Source organism: Sprattus sprattus, assembly GCF_963457725.1.
Source record: "Sprattus sprattus genome assembly, chromosome: 16".
Classification (NCBI taxonomy): Eukaryota; Metazoa; Chordata; class Actinopteri; order Clupeiformes; family Clupeidae; genus Sprattus; species Sprattus sprattus.
Genome location: NC_137914.1, coordinates 9,881,476 through 9,897,842, shown reverse-complemented (window position 1 = coordinate 9,897,842; position 16,367 = coordinate 9,881,476). Strand labels below are relative to the sequence as shown.

The 16,367-nt window shown below is 47.1% G+C and overlaps 2 protein-coding genes across 2 annotated transcripts; one reads left to right on the top strand and one right to left on the bottom strand.

Annotated features, from left to right (window-relative positions):
* Window positions 1–957: 957 nt before the first annotated feature.
* Window positions 958–12,289, bottom strand: zhx3b (zinc fingers and homeoboxes 3b). Its single transcript, XM_080854624.1, has 3 exons — window positions 12,090–12,289; window positions 1,768–5,730; window positions 958–1,286 (listed from the first exon to the last, which is right to left on the bottom strand). The coding sequence occupies exons 2-3, from the start codon at window positions 5,546–5,548 to the stop codon at window positions 1,276–1,278; spliced, it is 3,792 nt and encodes a 1,263-aa protein (XP_080710750.1). The 5' UTR covers window positions 5,549–5,730; window positions 12,090–12,289; the 3' UTR covers window positions 958–1,275.
* Window positions 12,290–13,304: 1,015 nt separating this feature from the next.
* Window positions 13,305–16,027, top strand: rab5if (RAB5 interacting factor). Its single transcript, XM_080853641.1, has 3 exons — window positions 13,305–13,559; window positions 14,256–14,359; window positions 15,549–16,027. The coding sequence occupies exons 1-3, from the start codon at window positions 13,452–13,454 to the stop codon at window positions 15,559–15,561; spliced, it is 225 nt and encodes a 74-aa protein (XP_080709767.1). The 5' UTR covers window positions 13,305–13,451; the 3' UTR covers window positions 15,562–16,027.
* The last annotated feature ends 340 nt before the right edge of the window (window positions 16,028–16,367 follow it).

The window sequence follows — 16,367 nt, the reverse complement described above, 5'->3', positions numbered from 1 at the left end:
CATCCCACCCCGCTTCAAATAGCTGTAATGTAGTCTACTGCATCGGCTTCCATGTGCCTCGGTGTATATATGCGCACATATTTATAAATACAGCCACAGGAATTTCCTTTTCAGTATATATGCCTGTTATTTCTCTCCCATTCCCCCCATTGTCACTATTCTTTTGTTACTGAAGTCTTTTCTGTAATGTGCCTATGCTATGTGGGGGGAAGGGGAAGTATACATTTTAATTTTGCCTTTCATAAGAAACATATTCAAGCCTGAAGATTAAATAAAGTACTTATTCAACTATCATGTGTGGGCTCGTTCTTCATGTATGGGTTGTAGGGGCATGCGTGCTGAAGAGACAAAACACTTCACACTAACCTTTTTATTCTGCAAATAATATCTGTAAAAATGATACAAGCCTAGGTAACGTTCGTTTTATGAACCGATAAGCTGGTTTTTGACACTTACAGCTGTGATGGTTTTTCTTTTTTATTACAGATGTTTTATTTTTTATGAAAAAACAAAAAAAATCCAGGAAAAACGCAACCATTAAGGATGTGCCATAGTCCAGTGCTAAAACCGTACGAAATATGAATACGTGTGTCCTCGGCGGCCCTTTTGTCAGTCATGGTTTAAAAAAAAAAAAAAAAAACACATAACAGAAAAGCTCAATGAGAGCTGTGCAGTTGACAATCACGTACCCCATAACTATGTCTCCTAGGAACAGATTCTCCCTTAACACAACACCTAAACCTCTATGGTCCACATCTGTACAGTCCAAACGATGCTCCTCTTCCTCGTGTGGATAGTTTTCTTTCTTTCTGTCTCTCTCTGCTCTCTCCATCCCAAACGCATAGCCTTAGTCCCCCCTTTGTCTCCTCCCGCTCCCCAGCAGACTCGGAGGGGAGACCCCCTCCCCAGTTTCAGCTGGAGATGGAGGCTGGTGGTGACTGGGTTGGGGGGGGGGGGGGGGGGGGGGAGGGGTTAGACCGTGTGGGTCTGAGTCTGTCCAGCGATCCCATTACAATCACATCTGCTGTCATGACACACACGCACACACTTACACACAGTCACACACTCTCCCGGTAAAGGCCACCAATACTGTACGTCCCTCGGGGCGATCTCGCTTTCTCTCTCTCTCTCTCTCTCTCGCTCGCTCGCTCTCTCTCTCTCACACACACAAACACACACACTCACACACACACACACACACACACACACACACACACACAGACAATCTTTCTCTTGCGCTTCATCACTCTCTCAAGGCCTCTTGCGCTTGCACCCTCAGGCAGCTCCTGTGGTTAAAAAAGAAAAAGGAAAGAAAATCAGGAAAATAAACAGTGACACAATAAACATGATGAAACAACATGGAGAAAAATATGTTGGATTAAAAAAATGACTTGATCTGTACCACCAAGACGTAACGTCATCCATAGACACAGTTACCCAAACATAAGCCACATATAGTGAGGACAAATTACATCAACTTCCTACACCTCTGGCCCTTAGGAACAACAACGTATCCATGTAAACAAACACAGACACAGACACAGAGACAGACACAGACACAGACACAGACGACACACACACACGTGTTCCAGTGATCATTCTCTAAAAATACTAAGAAATGTTGTTTGAGTTAGCCTAATTCAAATCGAGTAGTGAGTTCATACTGAAGTGAGGTGGCCATGAAAATGCCCCCGTGCAGAGATATCACTCTTTCATGGATGATTTGCAGTTCTATACCGTCATGACAAGTGCCAGATCATGACATACCTTGATTTGGATCTGTAGATTTCACCTCAGCGGCCATCGTCTCTGCAGACTCGCTGGTGGAGACAGCACTGCCTGAAGACGACTGCTCCGTCTTCTCCTCGCTTCCAATTCCTTGGTCCTGCTCACCCGCTGCAGGAGTTCCTTCCACCTTGGACTCCTTCTCCTTCTCCTTCTCCACATCCTTCTCATTTTCCTCCTCCTTCTCCTTCTCCTTCTCCTTCTCCACTGCCACGGCAACAACCACGGCCTCCACCTCTGTCGCCGTAGTCCCGCCTTCCTTCTCTGTTGCCGTCGTCCCGCCTTCCTTCTCTGGCACCACTGTCCCGTCTTCCTTCTGTGGCGCCGCTGTCCCGCCTTCCTTCTCTCCCTCCTTGGACGCCAGCAGCAGTGGCGCCTTGTTGATGAACCACCGGCGAACAAGGTCTTCTGTCAGGCTGCTGGCCTTAGCCAGCTCCTTCGCTTGGGTCTCCTCCAGCTTCCCGTGCGCCTCCAGGTGCTCCTTCAGCACATCCAGGTTGGCCTTCTGGAAGTCCTCCTCTTCCACTATGGCCTGGTAGCTCTCGAGCCACTTCAGCTGCCCGTTTTTGAGGACGTAGCGACAGTCGCCGAACCAGCGCACTACCTCGGGTCTCGGGAGGCCTGTTCTAGCCATCAGCTCGTCGTACTGCGGGCTGCCTGGCCACTGGGTGCGAGCAAAGGCTAGCTTCAGTGCGTGAAGCTGGTCGGCTGTTTTCTTGCCGCGGTACGGGGTCGAGGGAATAGGGATTGGCGATGTTGGGGCAGCCGGAGTGGGTGTTTTTGGAAGATCACTCTGGGCCGGCGGGTTGCCCTCACCATCTTTCCCGTTGGATTCAGTCACTTTGAGCATTTTTAGATTTATCTTGATGGGGTTGACTTTAGGGGAATCCTCTTTCTGTTTCTCATCTTTTCCTTGTTGAGACGACGCGTCTCCCGATTGCTCGTCGGTGTTCATCTTTTCCTCCGATTCCTCCTTCACGGGTTCACTCTTCTCCCCTTCCTCGCCGACGATGGCCTCTGCCTCCTCCTTATCGGCCTTTTCAGCATCCTCCTTCTTCTTCTCGACAGCAGCTCTTTTCCGTCGCTCCGCAAACCACCCGTGGATCTCCCGCCGTGTCATTTTGGTCTCCTGCCTCAGCCGGTCCACCTGCTCAGAGGAGGGTTCGGGATCCTGTGCAAAGCTGGCCTCAAGGGCGACCAGCTGGTGGGGCTCGCGTTCTTTATACCGGATGGCCGTGAAATCGGGGGACGGGGGCCGAGGTGGTCGCCGTGACGGCGTGGTGGGGGACGTGGTCTGCTGCTGCTGTTGTTGAGGGCTTACCGGTGTCGGCGGGGGTGTTTTGGGTCTGTCTGCGGCGGATGATGCCGCATCTGAGGACGCAGGAGCAGGGGAGGCACTTTTATCTGTGGCTGAAGCTTGACCCCCCGTACTTGTCCGTGGGCCTTTTAGGTTTCGGAAGTGGTAGCGCCGGTCGCTGAACCACTTGCGCACCTCGCGCACGGATAGGCCCGTCAGGCTGGTGAGCCGGTTCACTTCGTCCTGGTTGGGGAACTGGTTGTTGAGGAAACTCTCCTTCAGGGCGGCAAGTTGCTCTTGGGACTTCTTGTTTTGCTTGAAATTAGGATCCAGGAAACTGGTGCTGGGAAGGGTGCGAGAGCTGGGGGTTGGTGACGAGGCTGCCGCCGTTGTTGTCTCTCCTTTCTTGCTGCTGCTGCTGCTGCTGCTACCACTGTTGGTGGTGACTGTAGTGGATGTTGCCGTGTCTGCGGCTGTGGCACAGGTGCTGTTTGAGTTGGTGTTTGTGGTGATGGCATTGGTGGTGGGGCTGGTACCATTGCTTTTGCCGTCAGCCTTACGGTCGCTCTTGGCGTCAGTACTGTTTTTGCTGTCAGTGCTAGATTTGATGTCAGGAGAGGCTTTGCCATCATTAGTACTCTTCACAGTGCTGCTGCTACTGCTGCTGCTGCTGTCCTTACCATTGTTGCCTATCTTGGCATCCTGGTTAGTTTTGGTTTTTGTGGTGCTGGGTGCAGGGCTTTTGCTATTTGCTGCGCTCTTGCCGTTTTCAGTGCTTTTGTTGGTGTTATTGATTTTAGTTGTGTTACTGGCATTACTGTTAATGTTGATGCTAGTTTTGCCATGGCCGCTGGTGGTGGTGGTGGTGCCTGCACCAGTGCTAATCACACTAGTCTTGCTGCTACTCACACTGCTACTGTTGAAACTTCTGCTGCTTGCGCTACTTATGATGCTGCTGGAGCTGCTGAGGCTACTGCTGCTCCCACCGGCGTTACTGCTGCTGATCGTGTAATTCAGACTGCTGCTGCTTCCCACTGTGCCCACCACCATGCTGACTCCTTTATCGGCCACCAGGGCGGCGGCAGGCCTGGCCTGCATCATCGGCTTGGTGGCGCTCTGGGGCTTGGGAGTGACTGCCAAGGCCATTGGAGCGCTGCTGACCTGGATGCCGTTGGCCATCATGGGCTGCGTGACGATGACCCCTCCCTGGCTCATCAGGCTGCCCTGGAGGATGTGGGGGATGCCGGTGGCGCCCAGGTGGGCGGGCAGGACTGTGATGGTTTGATGGGCGTGGTGGGTATGGCGTGCTGTGTGCTGCTGTTGATGGTGCTGACCAGATGAGGGCGCTGTCTGTATGATCGTGTTGAACATCTTCCTCCGAGCGTCCTCGATCTCCTCGGGCGACCAGCTGATACCTTGCTTCAGCCTCTGAGCCGTGAACCATATTTTGATCTGCTCTTCGGGGTACTTGGTGACCACGGTCAGGTAGCAGAGCTCCGCTTTAGTTGGGTAGGGGAACTTACTGAAGGACGTCTTGAGGAAGCTGCTGTTGTCCATGGCAGCATTGTACGTGGGAATGCTGCTGAGAGGGATCATGACCTTGGGCATGTGTTTGGAGCTGGAGACGGAGATGCAGGAGGAGGCGGGTGAGGAGGAGACGGTGATGGGCGCAGACTGATGATGGAAGTTCCGGTTCTGGACCACCGACACCACCTGCGTGACGGCGGTCTTGAGAATAGGAAGTGCTCCGGAGCCATTGACGATCTGTATGGCGGACGGTAATGTCACTTTGCTTGTTGAACCATTGTGGACGATAGTGGGCACATGTGTAACAGTTATGGTAGGGGGGTCTTTCTTCTCGGCTGGCCTGGACACGGCCTCCAGCCTCGAGTCGTCCGCGACGGAGTGTGAAACCACTATCCTCTTAGGATGCTCCGATTTCCCCCTCAGCATCTTCATGATGGGCGTCTTGGTAATAGAGATCTCAGACTCCTTGGAGATGAGGCTGTCGCCGGGGCCCAGGATGATACTCTGCTCCACGATGACCTTCCGGTCCCTCTTTCTCAGCTGCAGCGTCGTGGTGACCGTGCTCGGGTGAACCCGCGCATTGTGCAGGGCCAGGCCCTCGAACTTGGCCGCAGTCACCCCGCAGTCCACACAGTGGAAGCTGGGGTCCGACCGGAACTCCGGATGGCCGCTGTAGACGTGATCCAGGAAGAGGTTCAGGTCCAGGGTTTCAAAGTTACACGGCCTGCAGGTGTAAGTGCCGCCATCTTTCAGGGCGTCACCCGAGTCGTGCCTGGAAGACTCGCCAAGGTCAAAGTAACCCTGACTGTACATGTCCTCCCTGGATGGGTAGGCACTGTCCTTAGTCAGGCAAGACAGGTCTTGCTCAAGCTCATCCCTCAAATGAATGGTCTTCACTGGGATCATGCAAGGAATGGTCGACTTCCGCTTGCTAGCCATGGCTTGAGCCAAGAAGCTGGGTAGACTAGAAGACTTTTTCTGTACACTTGCAGTTTGGTAGTTGACGGAGTTATGGGTGGGCCATAGAGGCAGGTCTGCGATGCTACCTGGCTTCCAGGCCAGTCAATCCATCAGTTTGTGTCTCTTGTTGTTAGGTGTGATTCAGGCATCAATAAAGAAACCTGTGGAATAAGAGCAGAGTGAAGTGATTAACTAAGTGTGAATTAAAAATATTAATTATACTACAACCACAGTCACTGGGGGAACAATTAAAGTGGAATTACTATTAAGTAGAAGATTATTAGATATTAATTCCCTGAATACCACAATTATATCAGTACAACTTTAGAATATATTGTATAGTTAGGGTGAGACAAACAAACAAAAACAAATAATCAAATACCAAACAAAACAAAAACAAATATGGTAACATCATAATCTCCTCACCACAAAACTATATGTGATTGTCAGTAGCTAAGCATTTGACCCAGCATTGAATATAAGAATGGGGTGTTAAAACACATTGAGCTTTTGTGGGCCCAGGCTGAACGCACTCCAGTGATCTATTTATGTCACTTAACGACTAAATCCCCACTTATCCCATCCACAGAACCTGACTTGAATGTGGATGTGTTCCTAGACAACAGAGACTTCACAAAGCTCTTTCATGGCCTCTCATTCTGTCTGTTAGAAGCTCGAATGTGACCTCTGTCCCCTTCCCCCGACTGCTACCACCACGACACCCTGGAAAGCACTGTTCAGAAGGACTGCCCTTAACCAACCTGTATGATAAGATGAGATCACACACTTATTATTATTCAGAAAATAATAAAGTGCAGGGAATAACCCCAATACCACAAATGCACACAAACTTTTAGACCCACTGGTTAGTTGTCTGCAATAGACAATGCATATTCTTACCCCCACCACCAAAAGGTCTGGGCGCATCTGCTAAAATCACAGAGCGCTGTGAACAAGACGTGCTCATCTGGATAGCCCTTCCCACACAACAACTAGATCATGACAGACCAATGACCATTCTGCCTTCGCCAGTTTCCACACACCTTCTCCGCCTCACTCACAGCTGCCTGGCTATGCAAAAAAATATAGGTCACCACCATTTAACTCTAATCTTAGTTTGAGGCATCCAAACACGGTCAGTTGGTCTGCCAACAGTAAGTTTACGGTAGATTTAACCGGCACAGGTTTTTCCCAGCAACAGGGATAGGGGCGGAGATAGACTGCATATGAGTAATGCACATTTGTCCAGCACTGAGGAGGGGGGGGAAGATGCATTCAGGACTAGCATTTCCTTGCACTTGCTTTCCTTTTAGCTTCTGCTACTGACACGACAACTACTAACAGGGTGCTCTCCGTTTTCCTCACAGCAAGTGCATCAAGATGTGATCTCAAGTGCTTCAGCCTTCTGTTGGAGTCTACTCTGGAGAATCAAAATGAATGCGTTCCGTATGGAATTGGGGGAGAGAAGAGCTCTTAAGTTTGACGAGGCCTTTGAGTGAGGCCTTACCAGACTAACAGGCTTGTGCCTCGAGTGTGGCACAGTTTGGGCTTTTGCAAAGACATCTGTTGGTTAGCTGACACAGTTCACTTCTATGTGGTACAGCCGGAGAGGCCCGAGAGACTCATAACTACCTCCTCTAGCTTTTCTTGCCCAAGCCACCTACAAAGAGCAAAAATAGAGGGGGGAGGGGGGGTATGGGTATGGCAAACTCAAAAAGAGAGCACACAGAGGAGTGCTTTAACAAACACCCCAGCAGGCTTGAATGGTACTGAGTGCAGAGCCAATAACCTCTACTGGGGGGTTTGGACTCTGTAACCTACTGCTGTTGCGACGGAGAGGAGCGAAACCAGTGCTGATCTTCCTGTGATCAATGTCAGAAGTCTGGCGACACACAAACATCTAAAAAAAAAAATGTTTGTCGTTCTGTTTGTTGGTCTTGGCTGTTTTGTCTTGTATTCGCGAGAGGTTTATTGCGTGAGGTGGGCGCTTGCCCACGAAGGGCGAGCCAGCAGACGGGTTGGAGACAGAAGAGACTGCGGCCCGCACTCGACAATGAAATATTCCGCGTCCTGTCTTTGGTTGTGGCGGAACTGCCCTTCCGTTAGGCCTTACTACCCTACTGCCACTCGGTTCTGCATGAGGGGGCACGGCCCTGCCAAGACTTGAGAGTCACATGACCTGCACAAAAGGGTTGTGGGGTGGGCAGGGCTTACCATCCATCACGTGGGCCAGAGCCCTGAGGGAGGAGAGAGAGAGAGAAGGCGAGTGGGGGATGGGCGGGAGGACTGGGCCAAGAGAGTGTTGGTGTGTGTGTGTGTGTGTGTGTGTCTGGGGGGACAGTGTGTGTCTGTATGCGTGTATATCTGTATGTGTGAGAGTGTGTGTATGTGTGTGTGTGTGTGTGTGGGGGGGGGGGGGGGTGATAACTGTCGCAGTGCCGAGGAAGAAGCAAGGTGTTTCAGCAAAGATTTGTCTGCCCTGATCCCCCCCCCACCCCCACCCCACACCCCACACCCACACATACCTCCGTGCTGCTTCTCTACCTCTACCCCCACAACAATCACACACGGTCGTTCTCTCCCCATTTTCGCCCTCCCTCCCTTCCTCCCCCTCCCTCCCTCCTCCTTTCTGGCGTACTTCGAAGCCTCTGGAATGTTCTACTGTGAGCCGTGGAGCCAGTGGACAACCTAGAGGCCGCGCTGAATTTTGTGTGCTTTGCCAGCCTCCAGCCAGCAGGCAAGCTGAAGGGGACAATGGCTACCAATGAAGCCCTTGGCCAAATCTGATCGAGTCTTATCAAGCTCTCACACTGACCTCTGTATCACAGGATACGTGGGCCTTCGTGTTCCTGAAAATCAGAACATTCGCAAGCCTGACCTCAGGGGCAAAAGTGGTGTGTGAGTGTTTGTGGTATGGGGGTTAATATCAGCTAGATACATTTAAAAAAAAATTAAATAATAATTATGAGCAAAGTTACCAAGTAGACCATGTCCAACCTTGAGCAGCCAACGCCACGAAGCGTCCGGGATAGTCTGGCGAGTCATTTCAGTAACATGCTTTGGCACTTTAGTCACCAGCCACGTTGGAAGAATTTAATGAGTCATCATTAACATAAGCCATGTTAACATGTAAGCCGTTCTTACAAACAAACACACAAACAAAAGAGTGAGAAAAAAAAACCTGCCGACAAACAACAACAAACTTAACCCCTAGCACTGTTTACTGCTGAATTCGGGGCGGGATAAAAGGCCCTGATATTTTAGGCCCCCCCCCCCCGTGAGGAGAACTGGCCCGGCACAGGGCGGATTGTTTTTGTACCCTCCAAGCACGTAAATAAGCCATGTCACATGTCCTGCATGTCCCTCAATCATAACACTGACCAGTCTCTACAGCCTCGCCTTGGCAGAGGTGCCAATTTTAGAAGCTGGGTAGTGACGGGGCGAGTCGACGTCTCTGAGAAGAGTCGTCAGCGCTCCTTCTACTTTGAATGTATTTACTCGCCGAACGTTTGAAAAACATTCTACCAAGACCAGTGTCTGCCCACTGACTTGGAGTACATTGGTGTGCTTGTCCATTTGAGTGGGTGAGCAGGGAGAGAGAGGGCTGTAGCTACTCCAACAATCCGCCTGCTTGCCTGACCGCCTGCATGGCTCTCCCCTCCCCCACTCTCACTCCATTTCCCTCTCTCAACAAGTTCGGCTCGGTCTGCTGGGAGACAGGTCGGCAGCGCCACTGGTGTGTTACTATCCCCATGGCAACCGGCCGTCCTACCACCCCTACACCCCCCCACCCTACTGCTGCTCACCCCCAAGACTCCCTCTCCCTCGCACATACACACACACACATACCCTATTACACACACAAGCACTCCGGTAGTAGTCACCCCACACACGGAATTACACACACACAAAAACACACACACACACACACAACACACACAGTGAGGCTTTCTGGCTGCCTCTCGCTGTCTTGTTTATTCCGCACACTACTGTGAGCGGTGACTCCAGAGTCCCAGCCCTGCTCCTATTTCAGCGCTGCGTTTGGCGGTGTCCGTGTCTCGAAGGTGTGGTCGTCCTCGCCATCACACTATCATCTATGCCGGCAACACTCTCTCTTTCTCTCATTTTTAAGCCCCTCTCCCTATTTCTGTTTGTGCGCCATTGAGTGCCTCACTTGAGCCAGGAGCTGTTTATTTCCATCTATGCTTGGCCCACAAGAAAACACACCATGTCCCTACACTAAGGCTAGCCTGTGCACAGACAGGGCTATACCTACCAACCCTGTATTCGCCACCCAGCCCCCAACACACACACACACACACACACACACACACACACACACACACACACACACACACACACTCTAACACACACACACACACACACACACACACACACACACACACACACACACACACTCTAACACACACACACACACACACACTCTAACACACACACACACACACTCAAAGAATGACCCTTAAAAGATAGGCCTTCACCCAGCCATTTGGCAATGCAGCTCGAAACCAACAAACAAAATAACCAACCCTAAAGAAATCCTCCCAGTATGCAGTAAGAGCCAGTTTGGAAACCCAGTCTGTTTTCCTTTTTCTTTTTTTTTAAATGGTGAGAGAGAGAGAGGGAGGGAGAGAGGGAAAGCTTGGACCCATCTATGGCCACCTCAGGCGTAAAGGCTCAGTTGTTAAAAAAGGAAGGGGAGGAGGGAGAGGTGGAAGGGGGCAGAGGAAGAGGAGGAGGGCAGGGGAGGGAAAGGGGGGGGGGGGGGGGGGGAGAAAAAATGGCGGCACACCACCACGCGCTCCGCTGTCCAACCTAAAATGGCTGACATCACAGCCTCTTATCCAGCGAGACACTGCAACGCCAGCTCCTGCTGACCAAAACCGCTAGCTCAGGATGCACAAGCGGGCAAGAGAGAGAGCAAGCGCTCAGGATGCACAAGCGAGCGCAATCCCTGCGCCCCTACTTCTCAGGACTGCTGCCGCAGTCCGCCATCAATCGAACCTGCTCCCGGGCCCTGGTTCAATGGATGGGTTGGACGGTTCTGAAATGACAGTACATGGAGCAGGGATGGAGGCTCACAGCGGGTCCCACTCCAAAGTGACACTGTCCCCCTAAAATATTCAACGCGGTATGGCCCTAAAAAAAAAAAGAAAAAAAGTCCCATCCACTTCACTGACTGGAGTAGGCCTACACCTAAAATACATCTGATATGGTCATATCATCCAAAAAAAAAAAACATTTGGAAAAGAAGTTGTACGTTGTCATAGCATCAAATATGCTCATTTGGAAAAGAGGCCGTGAGCTTCCTTTTAGTTGTGTTATCATTCAAGTACTCTAGTACAGTACCCATGCAATGTAAAATTTGCATACATTTCATCTCCCTCACTACAGATTTGTCTGTCATCATGATCACTACTCATCTCTCTACAGTGCTCAAACCTGAACTGACCCCTGTGAAATAATTTGGGTTATCCACTTGACTGCTGGGGTTCCACAAATGTAGGTATCCCATACAGTCATGATCTTTTCATTAATATAATGTTCATCACATTCAACAATCCAGAGAGAGAATGAGAGTATGGTGGTGCAATGCCCCGAATGTCTGTCTTGTTTTAAGATACAATCATATAGGGGGTGTGGCAGGCGGCATGTCATAACAGAGATTAATAGGATCCATTGTGGGGCACATTTGTGGTCTGTGCAAAGCAACCCTGTCCCTCAGTTAAAAGTTCGGTGAAAAAATAATCGACCAAGTGACACCCTATGGATGCAGAGGAAGACTTATAGAAGACCCCTTACATCATAACATTTCAAAACTGTCACAAACAACATGCAAGTTTCGAAAACACTTACTAGACATACAGTTTTTTTTAGGGCAAACAGGTAAACAACTTACTCTTAAATAATGACATTCTTTAATGTTTATGAAGTAAAATAATAAATGTATGCAGCCAGACAAATCAAAATTTGAGGCATCCACTATCTGCAAACAAAAGCAACAGAGCGTGATTTATGTGTACACTATCAATCATGCATTGTGGTTCCTACCTAAAACGAAGTTGTGGCAACCTCGTGTGTCTGTCGTTTTGGTGAAAGAGTGTGGGGTGTATTAAATTCAGGGAGATGTTTTGTGTGGTTACGGGGTAACATCCCGTTGAAACCAACATCGGAAACCCTGATATTAATGCTTGGAGCAAAACAAGCGCGTGGTGCCCATCTGCTGAAGTTTCAGTCTCGGAGGCAGTGATATCACGGACCTCGCAAACATAGTTAACCAACCTAATCGAAATGATCGAAAAACACTATACCCCAAAATCAGACTCGGCGCCCCCCACCTACTGTCGCCATTTTACACAAGCGACTTCATGTAGCCAGTCAACTAGCTAAATTGGCTCTGCGTAGCAGTACGAAGGCAATGTTAGCTAGCTTGCGATTATAACTTAGTCCCAGTTGCTGCACAGAAACAGTGTTACGCATGTTAAACACAGATCTAACTTACCGTGCACTTGATCCAGCAGATGTGGCAGAAGAAATCGACAACAAACAGCAAGCTCACCAGTGGAACACGTAAATAAATAATTAATAGGAGATTTAGGTACCCTTTGATGCCAACTGAAGTGAGGTGGAACTTCTCTCTTAGGTGCTCGTTGTAAATGTGATATTGGCCACCAGGGCGGGGGAGCGACAATGGCCCCCTAGTTCTTGTTTATTACGAATCGATCTCGGCTGAAAGAGAAGGGAAAAGAAACTACGACGTACGTACCTAGGGTTGGGACACGTGATCCAGAGCGTCACTGGCTACCAAACCTCTGGTCGGCATGAGCTCATGGACAGACTCAGAGGTGAAGTTAGTTATGTGAACACAGTCATCCCCTTTGTTCTGTCCAGTGCAGATAATCTTCAAACTTGGACCATCAATTTCAAATTTCAAAGTGATTTTGTAGTCACAGACAGTTACCAATCCGAGATGAGTGTTCAGTGGGTATGTGGGACTGTTATTAAAAAAACTTTATAAATGTGTTATTAATGGAAAAATAATGCGGGCTGTTAATATTACTGAGGATCATAAAATAAGGTTACGGATTAAAGACTTGTCAGCATACTTTATGGAGTCCATTAAGTTCTTGCAAAGGACCTGTAGCCTAAATAGTTTTCACAGCCTATGAGTATAGCCTATATCTTTCCCCCAACTTTACTGATGGGCATAAGGATGCTTTTGCGACCTTTGAAACTCGTCTTCACTTCACATCGATTAGCCCATGTATGGCTATGATGACCAAATGGCAAATGGCAATGTATGGCAATGATGACCAAATATCGACGTCACAAGATTACATATAGTTTAGTAAGGCTTTTTGTGTGGTCCTCTTTATTTTATTTTATTTTACACTAATGAAAATGACCGTCGCAGTAAAGCCTTCACTATTCACCCGATAACATGATGATAAAAATGAAATTGTGAAAAAACAGAACATCATGTATATAATATATACAGTATATTATTCATTCATGTGCTCATGTGTCATTTATTGATTTATTGATTAATTAATTCACACATCCAGTGTCCGTCTTCCAACTGCAGATGGCGCTATTTAATTTGAGAGACGTTCAAACAAACTCCAGTGCGTTGAGCGTGCGTGGACGTCGCATTTTATCATTGGCTCTCGGCCTAGGGTCAAATGGACTCTGCGCATGCCTGAACAGTGCGGCTTGTAGATCTTCGACACCAATCTGAAGAGTCAGCAGTGCATTTATTCCGAGTTTTACCGCTTCTCAGTAGAATCGGAGATATTTTGCACAATTTCTAAAATTGTGTTGCTCTGTTCAAGGATTCAGCGATACCCAGTGGCAGTTCCAGAGAATGACGAACAGCTCAAAAAAGAAAGAAGAAGTTCATCTCGCCAACGGTGGAGTGAAGCAGTCCACATGGAGCAAAGCCTTCAATTCTAACGCTGTATGGGAAGAGAAGGTAATTATGATCCGTGTGATTGAAAAAGCAAAATCTAGAAAAACAATTTCTCCCCCAAGAATTGTTTTTTTTTTTTAACTTGTTTTTGATATTAGCTTGTTCGTGGCAGAACTGGGTTAGGTGCGTTAGTTGTCTAGCTAGCTTGTTAGCTTGCGTAGCTACTATATTTTGCTGTCAGATCATCTGACGTGGGAGGTCGTGAATGGATTAACGCAAGATCTCAAAGTTGGGGTCTCTCCTTATTAGGCGACGCATAATATTACTAGGAGATTCTTTAGCATTTGTTCCGGCATGGGGGTTGTGAAACACCCGACATTTGGTCCTATATATGCTAACAAGCATTTCTCTGGCTCAGCTACACATTTCATAGCTAACATTAACGTTAAATATTTACAAAGCTGAAGTGGGAATTTGTGAAGTTGTTGTCAAATACCACGACCAAGGAGGTGCTTACAACCAAGACCACATTAACTGAAATACAAAGCTCATGCAGAGATATGTTTGGTAGGCTGGCATGCCCCCCAATACATACAACCTTGGGAGTACAATCTAATGATTAAACAGACCCGAAGTAATTATAGACTGGAGCAGTAAAACGGAGTGTTGTGAGGGAGGACCTTTAGTTTAATATTTTCTTTTAAGACTCATTGATAATAAAATAAAATAACAAAACTAACCTTTCTTTTTGCTTCACAGGATGAGTTCTTGGATGTGATCTACTGGATCAGGCAAATCATTGCAATTATTCTCGGAGTAATATGGGGTATTGCACCGCTGAAAGGATTTGTGGGATTAGCAATGTAAGCATATGTTTGTTTTCTATTCGATCCTCTTTTTCGAGTCCTAAATAGCAAGGTAGATAAATCCAGTTTCCAATAATATTTATGGTCTCACTTTTGGCTATGATGGTAAAGTTGTCTGTGTTTTCTACATTTTTCCAATTACTTGACCCCCCATACATTAGTTTACCTATGTAAATGTAATACCCACTGGCTCATTGATGGGTGATACTGTCTGGTGGACCCTATGAGAGAGGTGACATTTCAGTTCAGGCTTCAACTCTAAACCTGGCACTAATCTTTTAATAATTCAGTCGATCAAAAGGGGTCTATCAGTCCATCTAAAGTAGCTTCTTAGCTATGTTGTGTTCAGTGCAAGGAAGATTATTCCAAAACAGTGGGACCTTGTTATTGTTCAGCATTGCATGTGGGGTACATCACCGTTTTTGTTCAGCTTGTGGGCCTAAATGCTGTCACTCAATGTGGCTTTGTTTTGGTCTGGAAAGTTTGTGCCCAAAGAAAAACAAAGGCTTTTATAAACCCTGAAGTAAAAATATTCATGGAGAAGGGTTGTTGATACTACAAACGTGTCACAAATAGCAACAAAAAGATGGCTAAACAACATGAATGTGTTTGTAGTCTAAACAAACTTTTGACTATACTCCTATTGACTGAATTGACTGAACATGATGTAATTATTGAGAAACCTACCTTCATATTCTGAGTAATGCATCTGCTTTATCATTGTGTAATGCTGGATGTCTAGCTATTCTATGTTTGGTAATTCATAATATGTTTTGCATATTCCAAATGTTTCCTGGGTTTTAAGCTCTCAAATTCGCTATGCTTGATGAATTAAGGGACTACGGTCACACTTTAATTGGCTGGTCCCTATACACCTATTACAGATGCTCAGATTATAAACAAGCTATCTGTTGAAACTCTGAGCTACAATTTAAGGTTAGGGTACATAATATACTTTATTATGAAGGTGGATTATTTCCATTTCAGGGTGTTCCTTTTGAGAAGTTGAAAAGTAAGAGATTCTGTGTAGATGCTTTAAATAGTCATGACACATTTCCCACTGTGACTAAGCTTGATTAGAATGCACCGTTGTTTCTCTTCCTGTAACCCCGATAACCTGACAAAGTAAGGAACAGTATAGTGATCTTGAATTTAACATTTATCCCCATTCACTGTTTTATTTCAGGTGGTATGGATAATCTTTTACACGGCATTACACTATGACTGATGACCTCTGGAAAAAACAGTGTGTGGTAGAGCAAGACAAGAGACATTTTCCTCAGTGTAAAATGTAAGAATATGCAGAACTTTCAGCTTCAAGGTGTGGATTCGTCACCTGCAGCACATAGGATCCTTGAGAAAGAGGTGCATTGTGGGTACCTTCAGTAAAATGGCCATCTTAGAGTCCTTGGTCATTGTGTCTGAATTTTAAGCTAAAACTGTCCTGTGCACTGCCATGATTTATGATTTTTTTTCCAGTGAATGACACTATTGTATTTAGCAGGAGAAAATAACTTAATTTAACTTAATTTAGTTTTTCACGATTAGCTTCCAAATCAAATAGTCTTACCAGATCGGTCTCGATAAGTCTGTTTAAACAGTGTATAAATTCTGTAAAATATGCATTTTATCATATCCTCAATGTATTAAACTGATTTATTTGTATGTTTCTGTTATGTCTTGTTTGATGTAACATACATCTCAGTATTTTATAGTGTATTAACTGCAAGCAAATGATTTACTGTACCAGGTATACATACGGCTTTTGAAAGACTGTATTTTCTGATGGAAATCTTTTGGGAATTGCATTAAACATGGACTTTGTCCCACATTTTATAAAAGACAAAGTGTTGCTCTGTAATATGGGAAGTACAATTGCCCACAGTAAATCTGTCTGAGTAAAATCAGCATCTGCCAGAAGCCAAATTCAACCACACCCTACAATTACCCTTCCCTATGCACATGTCCCCTCCATATTACTTAAAAAAAGAAAGAAAAGAAGCTG